The sequence below is a fragment of the Cheilinus undulatus genome, linkage group 11 (assembly GCF_018320785.1).
Source record: "Cheilinus undulatus linkage group 11, ASM1832078v1, whole genome shotgun sequence".
Lineage (NCBI taxonomy): Eukaryota > Metazoa > Chordata > Actinopteri > Labriformes > Labridae > Cheilinus > Cheilinus undulatus.
This window is the reverse complement of record NC_054875.1, coordinates 43,614,034-43,634,285: the sequence shown is the minus strand read 5'-3', so window position 1 is coordinate 43,634,285 and position 20,252 is coordinate 43,614,034. Positions and strand designations below refer to the sequence as shown.

Here is a 20,252-nt window from a genome sequence, read left to right as displayed (position 1 = left end):
ATCAATAGACTGATTCCCCCTAGCTGCTTGTATACTGGGACAAGGACAATGGTTCAAATAAATGATACTAACAGAAGTTCAAGCAGTCAGACTGTTGCGTATCAGTTCACATTACACAATCTGAACCTCACTCCTGCTTTGGTTATAAAAATCAATCAGATCTTGACATGACCTCTATCAGCCAATCATCTTGCTGCTATCAATTAAATTGGCTCCTCTCTGCTGTTGGCCTGTCTTCAGTGTGAATCCATGGGACCCTACACCACCCAATTTCAGTCCACCCCTTCAGTGCCTGGGTGTCCAGATCTTTGATTTCCACACATGCAGACCTTCAGTGTCTGGGTGTTCATAAATTCAGTGTCCAGGTGTCCAGCTCCTTATTATTGCAGATTTTAAGCCCTTCAATGTCTGAATTTCCAGACCTTCACTGACCATATTTTCAGACATTCAGTGTGTGGATTTCCAGACTCTCACTGCGCAAATTTCCAGACCTTCAGTTTCTGGATGCCCACATCTTCATTTTCTGAATTCCCAGACCTTCATTGTCCAGATTTCCAGACCTTCAGTGTCTGGGTGCCCAAGTCCTCATTATTCAGGTTTTAATGACCATCAGTGTCTAGATTTTAAGCTCGTCAATGCCTGAATTTCCAGACCTTCACTGTCCAGATTTCAAGACCTGCAATGTCTGGGTGTCCAGGTCCTCATTATTCAGGTTTTAATGACCATCAGTATCTAGATTTTAAGCTCTTCAATGCCTGAATTTCCAGACCTTCACTGTCCAGATTTCAAGACCTTCAATGTCTGGGTGTCCAATTCATCATTCTACAGATTTTTTAGACTGTCAGTGTCAGGGTGTCCAGCTCCTCATTATTCCAGATTTTAAGACCTTTAGTGTCCAGATTCACAGAGCATCAGTGTCTAGACCTGAAGACCTTCAGTGTCTGAATTTCCAGACCTTCATTGTCCAGATTTCAAGACATCAGCGTCTGGGTCCATTTCCTCAATGTCCTGGTCCAGCTTCCCAGTTTATGGGTCTCCAGCTCCTTAATGTCCAGGTGTCTAGATGACCAGACCTTCAGAGTCTGGATCCAACTCTTCAGTGTCCTAGTTAAGCTCCCTAGTGTCTTGGTCCAGCTCTTCAGTGTCAAGGTGGCCGGATCCTTAGTGTTTGGATCTACCTCTTCAATGCTTGTGCCCAGCGTCTCAGTGTCCAGACCTTCATTGTTCGGGTCCGGCTTTTAAATGTCCAGGTGTCCAGCTCTTCAGTGTCAGGGTGTCAAGACACTTGACATCTGGACACCTGGATATCTGACTGGGCCCTTCAGTGTCCAGTTGTCCAAAGTGTCAGTGTCCAGGTCCAGCCCTTCAACGTCTAGTTCCAGATCCTCCGGTGGCTATCCAGCATCACTTGGATCTTTAGTTCCAATAATGTCTAGACTTATAAGGGGCGTATTCTATCCTGTTGTCAGTCTCACCATCCCATTGAATTAATGTGGACACCACAATGGAGTCTCATTGCCAAAGATATTGCAGATTCAGGTCTCTTCTGACTAAGATTGTCTGATTGAGTTGTGACCATATCAAGACTTAACTGTGGATGTAAGCATACTGTGTATGTATTCAGAAACCACCTCTGTTCATTAGGCCTTACACTAATCAGATGTGACCCAGAAGAAAAGCAGAGCTAAGCTCCCTCCACAGGAAGCTGGCGGAGACCCAGCACCCTCGTTGATGTGGTGGCTCTGGGCCTGTAGGTTGGATTTGGATCCCACCCGGTTCCATGCTATCATTTGTATTAACCGCTGCAGTCGAGACCCTTTGACAGTCTGTGGTATATTCTGTAGCACACTTTCTCTCTTTCTCTCTCTGCCTTGTTCCACTGGGAGCAGCGTGTAAGATGTTTCCAAGCTGGAAACAAATTCCAGTCTCGAAGTGCCAAAGATAAAAATGCACCGACCTTGTGGTAATTAGCCCCGGATTTGTTGCGCAACTGCCGTGAGTGACCTCTTTTTAAAGCTTGAATATCTTAACCTTGTAAAATGCAAAGTAAATTTCAAAATATACTCAGACTTTGATTGGATTGTGGATTTGGCAGTGGACCAGTGGGGCCTCCGTAGCTGGCTTCAGTAAGAGGAAAGACCATGAAAGTTGAGGCTAGCAGGAAGCTCTGTTGATTCTGGAGTGGAATTTCACTTTTCATGGGACTGATTAACCTAAATGGTTTCTTTTAATGGTTTAACTTACGCATGTGGGCAATGGAACAAGAAGAAAAAAAGTTGGATATCCTCTGTTGTTTTAATGTGAACATGCAGTGCTGAGGTGCTTCAGTGAATGATCACAAAAAGGGAGGAAAGGGCTGAAGACTGAGAATTTCAGTCCAATGTAAGGTTGTCAAACAATAATTAAAACCTTTTTTGTGCCACATGTTTATAATGATACAATATACATTTGATAAATGATCGATACTGTTGAAAATTAGGCATATGTTTGACCTAAAACTGTCCTGTGAAAGACAGATCATGAGTTATCATTGAGATATCAACTTTTAAAATGTGTCTACACAAGAGGCAGGACAAAATAGTGATACAGCATTTTATCTTCAACCTTGTTTGTGGGATACAAAGGAAAATATTGAATGTTCAGTTTCAAAATGTTTTTTCTGAACAGATTTTCCTGACAACTCAGGATCTTCTTAGTGGTGCTTCTGACTAACCTGACACGCCAGATGGATTTGTTTCACACATTCATCTGGGAAAGCTTCTATAGGAAACGTTTGAGAAAAGGCAGAGGATTTAAAAAAAACTCGGAGTGTGATTGGACGAACGTTCTGTCTATCACATCTCTACGGGCCAATAAGAGCAACAAAACACGTGATGTAGCAGCTATCGAGCTGCGCGTGCGCAGTTACTGAGGGAAAACGTGAAACATGGCGACTATAGACATGTAAGTACTCGACTTTTGTCGTTTTTGAAAAGAAAACAACTCACTGCTGTTCTTTGTTCTTTTTTTAACCAAGAAATGTTGTCAAGTTCTGATAAAACTGGCGCTTTAGCAGCATCCAAGCTAATCTCTTCCTCTATCACTGCACCAGTTCTTGCTGCTGCTTGTTTACATCACGACTCTGCTGCGCCTGAAAGTACTGCCCCTCGTTGCTGATTGGTCCTGTCACTTTCTAACCGGGCCCAAACGGTTCAGATGGGAGCTTTGCAAAATGGATTCGCCAGTAAAAAACAAGGAAACGGGCATATCCATCTGCTTTGCAAGGTTAGCTTGTGACAGGAGTGAAGGTTAAGTGAGCTAAAGTTAATTAGCCAAGGCTTGCAACAGGATAAAGAAGAAAACATTGTGATGTTAAAACACTGAAAGAAGACACTATCCCAATTCATAGTGCCATTTAAAGCCTTGATATTTACACCCTTGAGACATTTTGCCTTCCACTATAATTTTGGTAGATGCATAAGGGGGGTAAAGGGTGATGCCACCTCTGTGCCATCTACGTCACCGGTAAGAGAGAGGCAAAAAAAAAACCTCACAAAAGTAAGAAAATTTGTGTTTGGTAGATTATTTCTTTGCTTTAACAATGCTTCTTGGCAATAATAGTGTTGGAAAGCTTGTTTATTTGCCTTTTAAATGGTGCCGCTATTATAAGGAACATGCATTTGTGGGATGAGCAGCAGAGCTGAGTATGTGGGTTGCGCCCCTGAAAAATTTGCCAAATCTTCTTCGCCATTGCCAAACAGCTTATTCTCATATTTGGGCTTCTGGTAGCCCCAGGTGCTGACAATCAGATGATCTGACTATCTAACTGATCAGTCCGACAAGGCAACTTCAAGCCAGTGTTCTGCAAAACCAAGCTTGACCATGGAGTGCCCATGATGTATTAAGAATTATCACACACTAACATATTTGATTTTGTTAGTATTTCATCATGGTTTAAAATTCTGGTATTTTGACAATCCTAGTAAAATTAAAGCCGATTACCTAACTGCATAATATCCAACGTTCCTTTTAAAACATTGAATTCAAACTAAGCATAGACGTCTCTTTGAAAATAAAGTGATAGGGCAACTTCAAGCTGTTCTGCAGAACCAAGCTGCGACATTATTTGTAGTAAGCCCATATACTGTCTCCAAACCGAAGGCCAAGTTTCATGTAACGGGGGATGTCAGAGGCAGGCTGTGAAGTGAGCATCCAAGAAGGCGACATCCTAAGAACACCATTTCCCCACCCTGTCAGAACTGTCTTTAGATTTACAGGGTAGGTTTGCAGGACGATATGGCCCATCCGGAACAGACTGCACACAACCAATCTCTGGACTCACAGGGCTGCCAGAAGGCCTGTTATGATTCCCCTCACCATCAGGCACATCTGCGCTGGCGTTGGCAGCACGCACACTGCAACCTGAACACGTGGATTAATGTTATGTTCAAAGACGAGTCCAGATTCTGCCTATGGCAGTTAGATCATAGGGTTGAGGTGTGAAGAAAACGCAGAGAACGCTATGCTGATTGCTGCACCAGTAAGGTTATATCTTTTAGTGGCAGCACCTCCCTCACTGGAAAAATGGGGCTTGACATCATTGAAGGGAATCCCAATGCAGAGATGTATAGAGATGAGATTCTGCAACCAGTGGCAATCCCATATCTCCTCAGTCTGGGACTGAACTCTATCCTCCAAGATGACAATGCTCGCCCCACAGAGCCTACCTACATCAGAGACTACCTCCTGAATTTGGGAATGGAGAGGATGGAATGGTCCGCCAGCAGTCTCAACCCCATCAAACACTTGTGGGATCAGCTCGGGTGTTCCGTTTGTGCCAGAGTGACCAACAAAACCACATTGGCTGACCTTGCGACAAATGCTGGTTGAAGAATGGGATGCCATCCCAGAGCAGTGTGTGACCAGGCTGGTGGCCAGCATGAGGAGGAGGAGCCAGGCTGTTGTGGCTGTGCAGAGAAGATGGGGCAGTTTTTTTCTACAGAAAAACTGAGTTTTTTTGCTTTAAGGTTTTGAAACTAGAGTTACTGTTGTTTCAAGGTATGAATGCTGTAGACAGTGAGTGTAGAGTTTCAGTGGAGATAGAGTTTGAAATGGGATCGACTAAAGGTCTGCCAAAGTCCCTGCTTGTGATGTACCCATGATGTTTTAACAACAATCACTAGATTACGCATTTGATTTCATTAGTATTTTATCACAGTTTAAATTCTGGTAATCTAACAACCCTTGAAAAACTCAAAACTTTGGGTCAATACTCTGCATAAAATTTAAAACTGATCACCTACATGCAAAACACACAACCTTCCTTCTAAAACCTTGACCCCAAACTAAGCTCAGGTTTCTCATTTAAAAGAAAAATGACCAAATGTTCTCATAGGAATCATGATTTTTATGTGTTTCATGATTTCTGGTTTTGTTAAACATCACAGTGTGACTGTGTGGATTACCTGAGACTTGTAGGTCGTGTCTGTGAATGAATGAGAGTGAAACCTTCCCAGCAGACATCAGGGACTCCCTCCTCTGGTGAAAGCGTGCCAAACACCCCGGCTCCTCCTCCTCCTCCTCCTCCTGTACAGCATGTCCTGTGTAACTCACACCTCATCAGAAACAGAACTGACGTGGAGCACAACCAAAATAACCATAATTGTTTTTGCATGCAAATTGTTGAGGAAAGATCCAGATTCCATGTACGGGGGATGCCCTGAGAAAAGGAAAGAATTGTTTTATTTACAAAAATCTGCCCTTTCTTTTTTTTCTTACTATTCTTGTCTTGGGCAACAATTTGGGATACCCCCGGTTTTAATTCCACTCTGCCCACTAAAGCCATCAAAGGCCACATTAAGCTCAGCTGGTTTTACTCGTATAGTTCATGCATGGGTCATTAAACCACATGAAGCTCCATTATTACTTTTTGTGGCTTCGTGTCACAATTTTGAGTCATAAACCTCAATCGTGTCAAAGTCTTTGACATCATTGCAAAATCTCATGATCACATAGCATGTCTTAAAATGGATTAACTTGTACTTTCATTTGCCTTTTCAACTCCCATCCTACCAATTTGGTTATTTTATGAATATTTCTTCAATAAAACTACTACTGACCAGTAGTGTAATGTTAACAAGGATTCAAGGAATAATGTATAACAATTATAATTCAATACAATAAATAAAAGTTGGTGACAAAAAAATTGAGAAAAGAAGAAAAAGATAAATCATAAACTAGTATAGAGAACACATCTAAATGCTAACCCAAATAATGAAGCTGTAAGGAAAAACATTTAAAGCTAAAAAATAATAAAATAATTAAGTGTTAATAAGATAAACTTCAAAAAAATAAACTATAACTGCTAAAAATAAAAAAAAACATTCTTTAAAATACTTAAATGCCAACTGAAACACAATGACAGTTTTAACAAAAATATATAAGATATATATATATAATCCATAGATGGAAATAGTCAGCTTCAGCACCTTTGTTTTATATATTTGTTAGCAACTGAATTACAAAAACTAGATTATATACAGTGCATTCAGAAAGTATTTAGACCCCCTTACCTTTTTTCAGTTTTGTTGTGTTTCAGCCTGATAATACAGGAAAAAAAACAAACATTTTTATTCTTATTAATCTACACTCAGTACCCCATCAAGACAAAGTTAATACAAAGTTTTAGAAAATTTTTTAAAAATAAAAACAACTGTATCTGTGGTCATGACAGCATGTTTCAGCATCTGATTTACTGGTCGGTATATTGGTCACACTGGCATAGAGGAGACAGGCATGTTTTTGGATGAGAAAACAGATGTAAATCATGTCCCTTGTGACAGAGGCTCTCAACATTTTCAGCCTGTGACCCCCAAAATAAAGGTGCCAAACTGGGGACCCAGCCAAACAGGGGGCCCACTGAGGTCAGCAAAACCATGGTCCATTGTAGAGTTAAGCTTTGATATCCATATTTCATATTTAACCTGAAAAAATAACCACTCTTATCAAAGAAACACCTTTTTTTAATCATTTATGTAGTAAATAGCCTTCTTAAATTGTAAATCCCCTTTGTTAAAAAAGAATTAAAATGGTTTAAAAATTGCTGCATTGGGTAAATAATGGCAAAAATGTGGTGAAATTGGATTTTAAAAGTAGCAGAAATGGGTTAGAAGTGGCAAAAGTGGGCATAAATATTTGGTAAAAAGGAGTTAAAATGGCTGAAATGGCTTTAAATTGGCAAAAATGGGTTAACTGAGAAAGAAAAACCGGCAGATATTTGCAGAAATTTGAAAAATTGGGTGTAAAAAGTGGTAAAAAGGGGTTACTAGTGGCAATAATAGGTCATCAGAGGCAACATTTGGCTGAAGTGGCAAAAACAGGCATAAAAAAGTGGTGGAAAGAGTTTAAAAATGACAAAAATAGATGATAAATGGCAAAAATGTGTTTAAATTGGTGGGAAAAAATTATGAAAGGGGGTCAACAATTTGACAAAATTTGTGTAAAGTGGCAAAAGTGTAACTTAAAAATATTCTTAGTTTTTCAGGGTATCTGGAGACCACCTCTCAGTGTCTCACTACCCCCAATGGGGGTCCCCACCCCCAAGGTTGAGAACCACTGCCTTATGGTACAGATTTTAAGGAACACTATATGGACACATTAGTATTTGGCCACACCTGTTAGTTACTAAATTCAGGTGTTTCAGTCAGACCTGCAGGTGTATAAAATTAAGCACCAAGCCATGCAGTCTGCATTTACAAACATTTGTGATCCTAAATGAGTTGTTCTGAAGAGTTCAGAGATGGATGCCACCTTTGCAATAAGACAGCTGGGGAAATTTAATCCCTGCTACATATTCCACAGTTAGCTGTAAGTGATATCATTAGAAAGTAGAAGCGTTTAGGAACAAAAGCAACTCAGCCATGAAGCGGAAGACCATGTAAAGTCACACAGTGCAGTCAATGATTGCTAAGGTACATGGTGCTTCAAAGTCGCCAACACTCTGCTGATTCCACAGCTGAGAGTTCTGAACTTCTAGTTGCATTAATGTAAGCACAAAAACAGTGTGAGAAGAGCTTCATGAATGGGTCTATGGCTGAGCAGCTGAATGCAAGCCTCACATCACCAAGTCCAGTGCAAAGCATAGGATGGACTGGTGTAGATTATGGGTTTGGCAGACGCTGGGAGAATGTTACCTGCCTGACTGCATTGTGCCAAATGTAAAGTTTGGTGGAGGTGAGATAATGGTATGGGGCTGCTTTTCAGGGTTTGGGCTTGGCCCCTTAATTCAAAAGAAGACCAATCTTAATGCTTCGGCTTACCAAGACATTTTGGACAATGCTGTGCTTCCAACTTTGTGGCAATAGTTTTGGGGAAGGCTCTTTTCTATTCTAACAGCCTGTTAGAACATTCCTGAATATTTCTGTCCATGCAGGGTAGATCGGTAGATCATCACACGAATCATATCAACAATTGAAATTCTGTTATCATGACACCTTTGACAGAAAAAAGAGGCACAAGTAAAGAAAATTGAGATTTATTAATCATCATCACAACATTGACATCAACACAGTTCTCCCTTTTTGTTTCTGCTCATTTAAGTGTGATCAACACCATTAAATAAATCATGTTAATAAATAAAAAAAACTGGTTATTTACAAGCAACCAAACCATTTTAGCATCATTTTTAATTCTATTACAACATAAAAATATAAATAATCAGTTGTACAAAACAAAATTCTGTGCAAACACTTTGCTGAATTCAGTTTGGATTTAAATGTTGGTTAAAAAAATGATTACGTATGGCACCCTGGTCGCTTTGTTTGACACGCTAATTAAGTCACATGATTCAAGTGACTCTTTTTCTACAACATTGGCATTTTATTTGTGACTGTGATCATATTATTCTGTTAGCTCTTGATTATTTACAGTAACTTCAACATCACACCACTGGTGAAATGAAGCGTGAGGAGTGTAGTGTTTGATTTTTTCTCTCTCTGTGCAGTTTTAGTAATACTTATTGACATTATTCACATTGAATCAGAGGAAGTAGAGGGTTTGATCCCCTTATCTTCGCAGCTGAACTGTGGAGGTTAGTAGAAGTGAAAGGACCCTGGATTAGACGATATGAAGAAAGGGGCAGCAGGACTCGAGTCAGTGGGATATTTTCAGTTATGGCTTTAGGTCACTGTTACAGTGAGTCATCATGCAATGCTGAAGAGTGGCCGGCGTTGGCCTACCGAGCAGCCACATGAGAGAGGCTGCACATTCTCCTGCGGACGCACAGCCAGGCGTTTTTTTTTCTATTTAGCTACAAATAACCGTCGCTCCTTTGTGGCTGTTTTGACCGCGCTCCACAAACACTAACAACTCAGGGTCCGTACAAAGAGACAAAGACAGATTTAACATCAGACATCACGGGTCATGCTAAAATAAACAACCACCTCCGCCGTGTTGAGCCGTCACATCGCCGTGACGCATAAACAAATACACAAACCTGCAGACGTGTGTTTTATGCAAAGTCTAGCCAGTAAAGTTCTGTTCTTTAACCGTGTAGTTCTCAAACTGCATTTAGAAGTCACTGTTTAAAGGAGAGTCTGAATCAACTCCTGAGTGAGAATGCTACGTCTGCTTCAGCGTCCAACGATAAAAACAGCTTTGAAGAGGAACTAAAATAGGAGAAATTTAGTTTCCAGCCTAAGAGACACATTTACAGAAGTTTTCCAACTACTTTCCTTGATGTGACTTTTGACATTGTAAATCAAAGTTGACCTGCATTTTCTATTTAACTGATCTGCTGCCTTGACCTGCTACATGCAGGCGTAAAAGCACTATCATTTGATGTATTTTTACCATTGTTTAGTTGGGGAAATTTTCCTCTTTACATACTGCAAAAGCTCAAATCTTAGCTGACATACATGTCAAATTTCTTGTCAAGATATCTCTCTTTATTTAAAGAGTAACTAACCCCCCAGAGCACTTTTTTTAGCTGAATCTTAGGCATACAGCTATTTAAAATCAGGACATTTCTCTTCTGTGTACTAGTCCTTTTAAAGGTTGCACATTTTATTATCTACTGTGTGGAAATTCTATTTATTTTATGTTATTTTATCCTATTTTTACTCTATTCTATTTTCATTCTCTTCTATTTCTAAGCCAGGACCTGAGTTCCTAAATTAGTTCTTGTCATGTGTCATTTGCTGCAGAATGACAATGGAGTTTTTCTTTTTTATCTAGTCGTGTTTTTGATCAATTTAGGTCTTAATCTCAACATTGGAGTCCATTTTTAAAAGGAACCCTGGAAAAAAAAACACATGGATCCTACTAGATTAACATTAGTGTTTTATATGTATGTTTTACAAAGAAAGACGGTAGACTACAAAATTTTGGAAGAAATATAGAATATATTCACATGTAGGCTGCCATTTATGTGCAATGCACTGTGGGTAGTAATGTCACATGGCTGCATTGATCTTCCAACATTTTTCAGATTCTACTCACCTCAATCTACTCAATAGGAATGTCTTCCTTATACTATGACTAAAAATAATTGTCGACAGCCTTTTTTTCCATGACAAAACTAGACTAAGACTAAAAAAATAGATCTGTGATGACTAAAACTGACTACAAGTAAGTTCAGTTTTCGTCAGGATAGCTAAAACTAGATTATAAATTTAATTTTCGTCAGACACTCCAAATCCATGATATTTCTCCACTGTGTGTAAATCTGTCAAAAACAATGCATCTGTTCTGTCTCTCAGCTGTAGAAAGCAGGGACCCCAGGTTTGGCAGGGTACATCGAACACACTGCCATGACTTGGTACCGGATTTGGGCAAGAGAATAAATGCTTGGACAAAAACTAAAGGCTAAAATGCGAGAACTTTTTACGAACTAAAACTAGACAAAAACTGAAAAGGGTAGAAATTACTAAAATGTGACTAAAACTAAAAGACGTGATCAAAAGACTAAGACTAAAATTAAAAATAGCTGTCAAAATCAATGCTGCTCAAAAATTGAGAAATCTAATGTATTTCTTTGAACAACACATATAAAAGACACTGATATCTTCACATGCAGGGTTCCATTTGGATTCTACATATGTCAGAAATATGCAAAATGAACGCCCTCTACAGGTTGAATGCCAGCCACAGCAATTGAAATTTCTGATTAGCTGATACAAATCCAGGTGACACCAGCTTTAATCACAACAGAGCTCAGCAGTGACTGCCCGATTTCTTTGCTGGCTCTGTTGATCTACTGTGGCGGCAGCTGTTGGCTAAAATGTGCAGGTAGCAGCGAGCTCCACTGATCAGTGATACCACTGTTGTACTTTAGAATTCTAGCTAATGTAGTTCTGTTTTTCTTGTTAGTGACATGTGACCTTGTGTCTTCTCTAAGAGCGTATTCCATCATTTCAAACTGGGGCTACTTGTGGTGAAGTTAGGTTTATACTGTGGAGTCTATGCAGTAACTACAACATATGGGGCCTACGCTGTTGTGAGCACTACATAATGTGTGTTGTGGTGTGCCTTTGTTGCTTAGCAATACTGAAGCTACACAGAAGTGTGATTTTTCTGCCAGTTTTCAGCCCCAGTGGTATATTTCCTGCATGTTTGTGTACAAGAAACATTGCTAACTGAAGCTGGCCATATAATGTTGGGAGCTGGTACTGATAAATATTAAGCAGCAGATAATTATACTGCAGTTATTGCAGAAGAAAAGAAACTAGATATCAAAGGAGATGGAAAGTATAGCTGCTAAATCAGCTTAGGCAGAGCACAAGAGAATTTACTTAATTCTGCCACTGAGAGATCTGGATGAGGAAATACACATCTGTTTGTTTCAGATGTTGGCAAGTAGATTTGACTTGTATCAACGTCTGCAGCCTTTTTTCTCACACTAGACTACACTCAATAAGCCACAGACAAACTCAGAGATGGGCAGTCATCAGTGCGAACAAGTGAAATAATCGCAGAACTAGAAATCAGCATTGTTTCAGCATGTTTATATATGATTTTGAGGGGTTTCATGTAGACTATACCTGTAGACCTCATAGGCCATGGAGTATTTTTAGCATGGAAGCATAGATTGCTCTTAAGTCTATCTACCCTGGATGTAGTGCTGATCAATTAAACATTCTTGTTTAAACATTTTTATTTTAAGTCTCTATTTTATACATTTTTAAAAAATTAATTTAAATTAATATATTTCTTCTTTTTCAAAATGTTAGAAGTATAAGTTTGATAAATGCATGCAAAAGCAGATGTAAAAACAATGAGTAATCCCTTTTAATATTCATGATATCAACAATCTACATAATGAGGATTATAACTTTTGCCCTACTTGGATGGTCCCATAAAATGGCTAATAATCAATTCTGCAAATGCAGCATAGGTTGTATGATGAAGCAGCTGATGGGGACAGCACAAAGAAGAGAGTGGGCTCATCTTATCCCACCCTGTCCTGCCCATTATGTTTTAAAAGCATTTTGAAATTCTAGGATAGATGTGTCTTGGGGTTTAGTTACTCTTTAACATAAGCCACATAGCCATAAAAAACATCTTCAAGATATAAGAAGCAAAAAATAAGACCAGAGTTGCTTGTGAGTACAAATATAAGGTAAACTTCTAGCCTCATTGGCAGTTTTTCCCCTTACTGGCAGCAATTCAGACCTATTTTTTGTTTTTCCATCTCATATTAAGGTGATTCACTTGTTAGGTGGATGTGGCTTGAAATAAAAATACTTTTTTTTACTAGAAATTGGACAAATAAACTTGCTAAGATGTCAGTTTTTGAAGGGCAATCCTGAGAGGACCACTGACAAAAACACATTTATTTCAACTCATTCAACCCTCTTTCACTGCAGCTTTTCTCCACTTGATAAATTATGAGTGTTTGCATCAAACATCAGTAGCAAGTTAAAGTGCGTCTTTTAACACAAACTCTCAGTAAACAACCTGCCCCAGACTTAACAGTTCGTCTCGAACATATCAGAGTCAGATAAATTAAAGGGGATAAATCCGTGGTTGATTCTCTAGTCGAAGCGCAGGCTCTGCTAGAAGAAAACAGACTTCTTTCTGATTCCCCTGCAAGAAAATGAGACCGAAGGCTCTTCTGCATGAGTCTTTAAGAGGTCAGCTTGGAGTAGTTAGGAGGAGAGAAACGTCTGCGGAGGTACTTGAGGATGTAAAGTGGCAAACAGCTCACCAGCGTGATGACGGTCACCTTCCACAGGAACGATACCGTGGTGATGAAGTACACGTCTGGCATGGACCAAGAGTCACAGGTCAGAAAGAGATTAGAGGGTACAGACACAGTGTAAAGCATCATGGCACTTGTAAGTGGAAGAAATGATTTTTTTTCATGCATATGTTTGATGTATAACAGCTCTGTTGTAGCTGTAGAGTTAATGAATGTTTACTAACGATAGGTGGTTTATCTTTGGTGTTTTATTTCAGGAAGTACATGCTCTCGGTTTAAGTCACCGTAATTTGAGGGTTTGAGGGCTGTAAACAGTACGTATAGTGTTCCTATGGAGACAGAGAGTCGACTGAGCAAAACAGAACATATGCAAAATTAGCATGTAGCGTTCCCTGTTTGCAGTGAACACATGGGTGTAAAAACATCTATCAGTGGATTACACTGATGGATGTTATACACAGATAAACCCGCCAAAGTACCTTCACTACCCACCAAAGTACCTTTACTATGCATTAAAATCTGAAGAGTTTCTTATATCTATGTGCTTTAAAGTGAGACTTTGTGCCTGGGTAATAAATCAGTTTTACTGATAATTCATATTTATGCACAATCAACTTGTTTTATTAGCATTTACATTTTCTCTTGGAATTCCTCCACTCTTTCCCCTTGACTTTGCCTGGTTAAGTGGAGGACAGACTGGTCAGAAAGGCCAGGTCAAAATGAGAAATATTTTGGTCATTTGCACACTAGTTCACAGAGCAGATTAGTGGAAGGTCTTTGCACACCGAGCCAGTTATTTTTGGTTGCATTTTTCAGGTCTGTAAAAAAACAAGTCACACTCAAACCTTGCGCATTGAGTGCGAGTCATTTTATTTGTATTCACTGCAAAAATACATAGAAAATATTAAATGGTTTTGTGCGGTAAAGAGTTTATTCAACAGGAAAGAAATGGAGTAAAAATTACAGATTGAGTTTGGTGTGAAAATAACAAGATTTTAGTTTTAGTACGTATCTCCTGGCCATGGAAGCTAACAATTTATTTTTTTCAACACTGGAAAGTTTAAGACTTACTTATTATAAAAGCATGTGTGTATGTTTTCTTGGCACTTAGGCTATCTGCAAAAATGACTGCTGCAGCTCTCACTAATGACTGTTCTTCTGCAAGAACCAGCTTTGAATTGTTGTAAACATTGGGCAAAAATATGACCCTTTCAAGCAAACAATCCTCATAATTTCACTAACAAATGTTGCAACGATGGCAGTCCCTGAAGGCAGAATTTAGAATGAAATAGCTGTTTAAGTTAAATACTTTTATACAATTTTCTTACAAAATGGCCCTTTATGTGTTTAAACTGCACATGCTTCAGAAGAAAAGGTTTTAAATTTCTTCAACTCTAACTTTTAGAAGTAGAAAAGTGTCCAAAAGGGTACACTTGACCACATGCCAGTCATGATCTTCAGTGGTCGAGATCGTGGGCTGAAATTGGAACTCCACGCCCCACATAAAGCTCAAAATAAAGACTGGGAATTCTCTCGGTTAGAGTATTGTGTAAGACACGAGCCTTAATTTGGCACAACTTAAATTGGCTTCTTCTTTTTGCAAGTTTGAGTAAATAGATGCCAAAAAGCTTGGAAACATACAGGCTGTCATAGAGTTACATAAATGCAAACAAAACAACCTTCTACGAATGTTTACGATTCTTTTTCTGTGTAACCCACCGTCACTTTGTAATAAAAACATGAGCCTTGGCAGTCCACAGGAAACTAACAGGATGGTTGGCATTTCCTCTTTGATACTACATGGGGACAGTTTGTCACTGCACTCACCTTTAGCCTTCCTAATACCCAGCTTATTATACACCAGGGGGATAATATGAATAAGCATGTCCCCCCGTTACTGCTGAATGCTGACGTACTATTTCAAGGTCAGCAAAAGCATAATAACATCAGTGAGGCTGCAGCAAAATAAAGCTTATTGTGTCTAAATTAACTACAACAGGCTACCAGTCTCCTGTGTGGCTGGTATGAGTTTATGCATGCGTGTTTGTGTTAACATACCTATGAACTCATGCAGGAAGACGAGCGAGGCGACATAACAGGCCAAGCTCAGCAGCTCGGCGACTATCATAAGCCAGTGCCACGTCTGGATGGTGAGGGCGACCATGAGCAGCTCCGTCAGGATCAGAGAGGTGAAGGAAATGGCAACGATATGGACGAACTCTGACTCGAAGAGAAGCAGCGCCCCGTACATGATGATGCTTCCTGTAGAGTTAAAAGAGGGAGAAACTCAGAAGAAGAGAACAATTCACTTTTGGAATATAAAGCAACACAATATGATGCAACAAAGGCCTTCAGCAGTTTTTATGAAGAATCTAAATTATAGATATACAAAGATTTGTTCTTACATAAAATCACTTCTATTAATGAATCCAAAGAAAAAACAGAAACTGACAAGCTATCATTACTAGTAGTGTCTATTTTTAGCATTCTTGCATTTCAATGAGACCTGACTAAAGAGATTAACATTTTTCTTCTTTTCCCATGACTTTCTATTTTACTCAGTTTTTGATGGAGTTAAAGTATGCATTGAATGACACCCAGATTTCTCAACTGCTTAAAGTCGTGACAAGCTTTAACAAGCTCTGATGAAGTTTTAACTTCATGAAGAGTCCTCCTGTGTCAGAGCAGAAACTTTGCACAGATGCACTGACAGCACAGAAGACTGAGATATTCTTCATAGGAAGATCAAGAAAATCATCATTATTGTTGCCTCTCTAAATTTTATATTTGATCTCTGAATGAAAAAAAGGTCTTTACTATGGTGCTCCAATAGTGCATCAACTAAGAGCTACCTGTAATTATTACTTGCAAATTCCACATACTCTGTGTCTGCAGCTTTGCATGTGTGCTGCAGTTTTGCTCTGACTGATGGCGGGCTCTTGCCTACTAGATGCGTTTCTGCATCACACAACCCTGATTAGCTAAACACGAGAGATCTCAAGATCTTAGGAGAGCTACAAGTTGATGCAGAAATTGCAAGATCACGCAATAATACATCTAACATGACAATCTACATAATTCTGTGGTTTTCTTTTTCAGACACAATTGGGAGTCTGTGCATTTTGATGTATTTGGAAAATAAGTGGATGCTCTGTGTTTTCTTGCTCCTATTTGTCAATATGCTCTATGTTAGGGATGCACAGACACCGACACCAGTATGAGGTAGCAGTCCCAAGAACAAGCCTAAATACTTATCCCCTACTCATACTCGTACTTGTATTAACACAGCAGATGCAGCACCCAGTGTCATTTTAAAGCATGATGTTAGCCTCTCTTATGTGAGTATGAAGTCAAAGTTGGAGCCATGTCTCCAGTTTGCTGATATTTTAACACTAGTGTTGCTGAAAAAGTAAAGGAGAATGAAACCAATGCACTGATAAATTGGCAAGAGGAAGAATGAAGAACTTCTGATGAAAATGAAACAAACTTTCAACTGTTTTTAAAGACAGTTATGTGGTCCATATTGGTAAGTACCTAAATGTAAGTAATTGTTCTTATACTTGGTCTGAAAAAATGTGGTATCAGTGCATTTTTACTCTATGTCTTGGCTCCACTTAAAATATTTTAAGCAGAATTGCAACGACAGATAAAGAATAAAGCCATTTGCTACTAAGTGTGCTTTGTGTGGGTTGCGGCATAGACTGAATATGTGGAATTTAAGGGTTACAAACCAACTGCTCTTGCAAAAATATAATATACCTAATGAACATTAATTTCCAAAATTAGTATTTGCTGATGCACTAGATCCTTGGTTCCCAACCTGGGGTCTGGGGCCCCCTTTGAGGGGCGCCAGAGATTTCGGGGGGATGTGAGGATTTATCTGCTCTGAGGTTGTTAAAATGAGGGTCATTCAGACGATCTTAAATCATGAAAAACACATGAATGGTTCATACAAATGTGTTTTGGTAATATTACTTGTGTTTTTGGCTATTTTGTCTGGCTTTAAATGAAAACAATTCAAATTGGTGTGCATTTTTGACAGCAATAAGTCCCTTTTTCGTGTGGGTTGTGGGGGGGCCACAGCTCTTCTTAGATATGTGAAGGAGGGGCTCAATGGAAAGAAGGTTGGGAACCACTGCACTGGATGACTAAATGCAGCTGTTAAATTGTAGCGCTAACTAGCTAGTCATAGAATAACGATATATTACACAGCACTTAAGCACAAATGTGTGGCTAACAGTTGCGTTTTTTTCTCCATTTCTGAAACATATCATATAGACATCGGTAAACATTTTAACACACATAATCTAACTCAGTGGTTCCCAAAGTGGGCCACTGCAAACTTCCACTTACAAACAGATGGTGCAGTAGAACCCGATATGAGTAAAGTGATGCCAGCCCTGATACTTGAATTTAAATGAAGCGTTCATGTTTTGACAGAAAGAGATAAAAGGTTTCAGGGCGTAGCTTAAGACGATCCTGTCAATACGTTTTCACTGCAAATGGTCCATGTCAGAAAAGTTACCTTTGACAAATGAAGTCAGCACATAAAAATAAACTCCAGAGACAAAAGCAGAGCGTGTGTGGCCTGTGATATACTCTGAGTGACTCACTACTATTTCCTTGCCTGGTTTTGATTTGTCTCGCTGATGCCTCATTCATCCACGAATCCTTAAAAAGAATGAAGTCTAAAACTGTAGTTTTAAACACTTTCATATGTAGAATCCCTATATAGGGACAAATTGGACCTCCATTTAATGTGTTAATAATAGATTTTCTGCATTCCTTACCTTGGTAGATACTTATTAAGACCCATATTAGAAATGTCTTGAATGAAAGTGGTCGACCCTGGTGAGAAAAGAGCAAACAAAAACAAAAAAAAGGTGTTTACTTGTGATTTCTGTAAGTGAAATGGGCTGCACTTTAACAGAGAGGGAGTAAATACCTTTAATAGATCTTTGTATAATTCGGGGTACAACATAGCAACCTCAGATTTCACATCTTTATCCAACACCAGGGAGAAGACTGGGAACATGGTGTACACGGTGGAGTAGCTGGAACAACAGTGTGGGAAACATGTTTCAGATAAAATGGTACATACACAAAAAAGTTTCACACATTTCATTGTTTGATTCCTACAGTGGTTAATACTTTCACATTTTCCCCTGCCTGCATTAGAACAGTGAAACACAGAGGAAATGCCAAGACAACAAGGCAGCCAAATACTCAGTTGATAAGTCATCACCATTCGGAGTTTGTATCTCACCCAATAATCAGGAATCCTTGGTAGAGAGGGACTGAAGCAAAGTAGAAGACAGAGCAGAAGACGGCCTAGAGAAACAGAAACAAAAAACAGGGTATCACTTTTTAAATAAGACAGGAGAAATAAAACCCAGCCCATTCAAAAGTTTAAACCACATGAGAACAATCCAGATTTGGTAATCCACTGTTCAATTTTTCAACCAAGGATCAGGTAATACAGCTCTTTTTTTCCCAGTAGGCAAAGCAAAACCAGACTGGATTTTCCTGACCAGGGGTAGAGACTTTTCAGCTAGGTAGTTCAAAAGTAACACAGCAGGATTAAAGCCATTTATAGGATCAAATCTTGATTTCAGGATAAGAGTTGTTCAAGAGTAAAAAAGGATTATATAACTGAATGAGATTGGATTAGACTTGTTAAAATTTGGTTGTTAAACATCTCATTTTGAAAGGTGGGATACCTTTGAGGATTACAAGGAACAGAGGGTTTTACCAGCTGTTTGACACCAGCTATGTGTTCTCTATGATGGATTATACCCCTGAGACATGGATGGTGCTTTAGCTTTCCATAGGGGGATGGGGGTAATTTTATCTTCCCAAAAACAGATTACCATTAAACTATGTTTAAATTGAGGATTTCACTGTCAACATGTGTATTCATATTAGTCGTATATTAAGTGGCTAGGCTGTTTTTAATCACCTGATCATGATTCTTTGCTATGTTTTAAATAAAAGACCTACATTTTAGTTGCTGGTTGTAAATAGTGTTTTTCACCTGTTAGTCTGTTCAGATACAGGTAGGAATGAGAGACAGCGAAGTAACATAGAGGTTAGATTCTCTGCCTGAGTGAGGCCTGCAGCACAGAATTGGGTCAGACCAGGATTCTTGCTTCCCTCTCTCAGGCCCAGATGGGGTTGGGCTTGAGGGAGTCAAAGACGTCCTGTCAGACATAGCCGAATAACTATGGTTCAACCTATATTTTTGAGTTTAATCTATTTTTCTTGGAATGCAGCAGAAGTTAAACCAGGATCATTTATGGTAATCACTTGTTCATATCTCTCCTTTCTCTCTTTTTGCTCTGGTGATCAGCTGATTATGGTTGGTTTTCACTCTCTTAAGTACTGAGCTAATCAGGTTCCTTTGAGCTTTCATATACTAAATTTGTCAGTCTCTTTCACAGTCCGCCTGTCATTTTAGTGTGGACGCAGCAACCCTCCTCCAGCCCAGCCACCTTCATCCAGTTCATTAGCATCTAGTCCAGATCCTCACAGGTCTTCAGCTCATCTCACCCTGAATACTTCAGTCTCCTTCTCCAAGCCACCTCATTGGTGGTCAAGCTTCTCAGAAGTCTACTCCTTATCTGATCACCACCAAAGGGCAGTATCCTTTTCCTGCCGTCGGCCTCACTTCCCCTTCAAGTACATGAAGTCATCATGATGCAGTTCAATCGCCAAAGACATTGCATATTTGTCTTCATCAAAATTTGTAAAACAAATTACTGTTCAGTGACTTCAGTCTCTCCTGACTGGGCTAATGTCAGAACAACAACTGCAGACAGAAATAACGTAGAAATAATGAGATGAACTGCCCAGGTCACGTTTCTTTAAGAATTAAGAAGTCTTTTAAAAACTATACGCCAAGCTGGTTATTGCCTAAACAGTCTATCACTGTAAACATACATTTTTGATACAATGAGGGAGAAAACCTTTCAAAAAGCAGCACTTCCAGCCTGCTCCATTCTACAAGCACAAAGTAAAATAGTACAGAGTAGGACGAGCTATGAAAAGAGAGAGAGAGGCCCACAATTATGCATGG

At 39.3% G+C, this 20,252-nt stretch overlaps 1 protein-coding gene across 1 annotated transcript in view; it reads right to left on the bottom strand.

The window, feature by feature from the left end:
• Nucleotides 1–8,496: 8,496 nt before the first annotated feature.
• The window catches only part of LOC121517378 (probable phospholipid-transporting ATPase IIA), a 58,019-nt gene continuing 46,263 nt past the window's right edge, over nt 8,497–20,252 (bottom strand). Inside the window, exons 24-28 of the mRNA XM_041799080.1 lie at nt 18,444–18,508; nt 18,123–18,231; nt 17,968–18,025; nt 15,236–15,439; nt 8,497–13,239 (exon numbers count right to left, since the gene is read on the bottom strand). Of these exons, the coding sequence (XP_041655014.1) occupies nt 13,103–13,239; nt 15,236–15,439; nt 17,968–18,025; nt 18,123–18,231; nt 18,444–18,508 (573 nt within the window). The 3' untranslated portion in view covers nt 8,497–13,102. The remainder of the gene's footprint in view (nt 13,240–15,235; nt 15,440–17,967; nt 18,026–18,122; nt 18,232–18,443; nt 18,509–20,252) is intronic.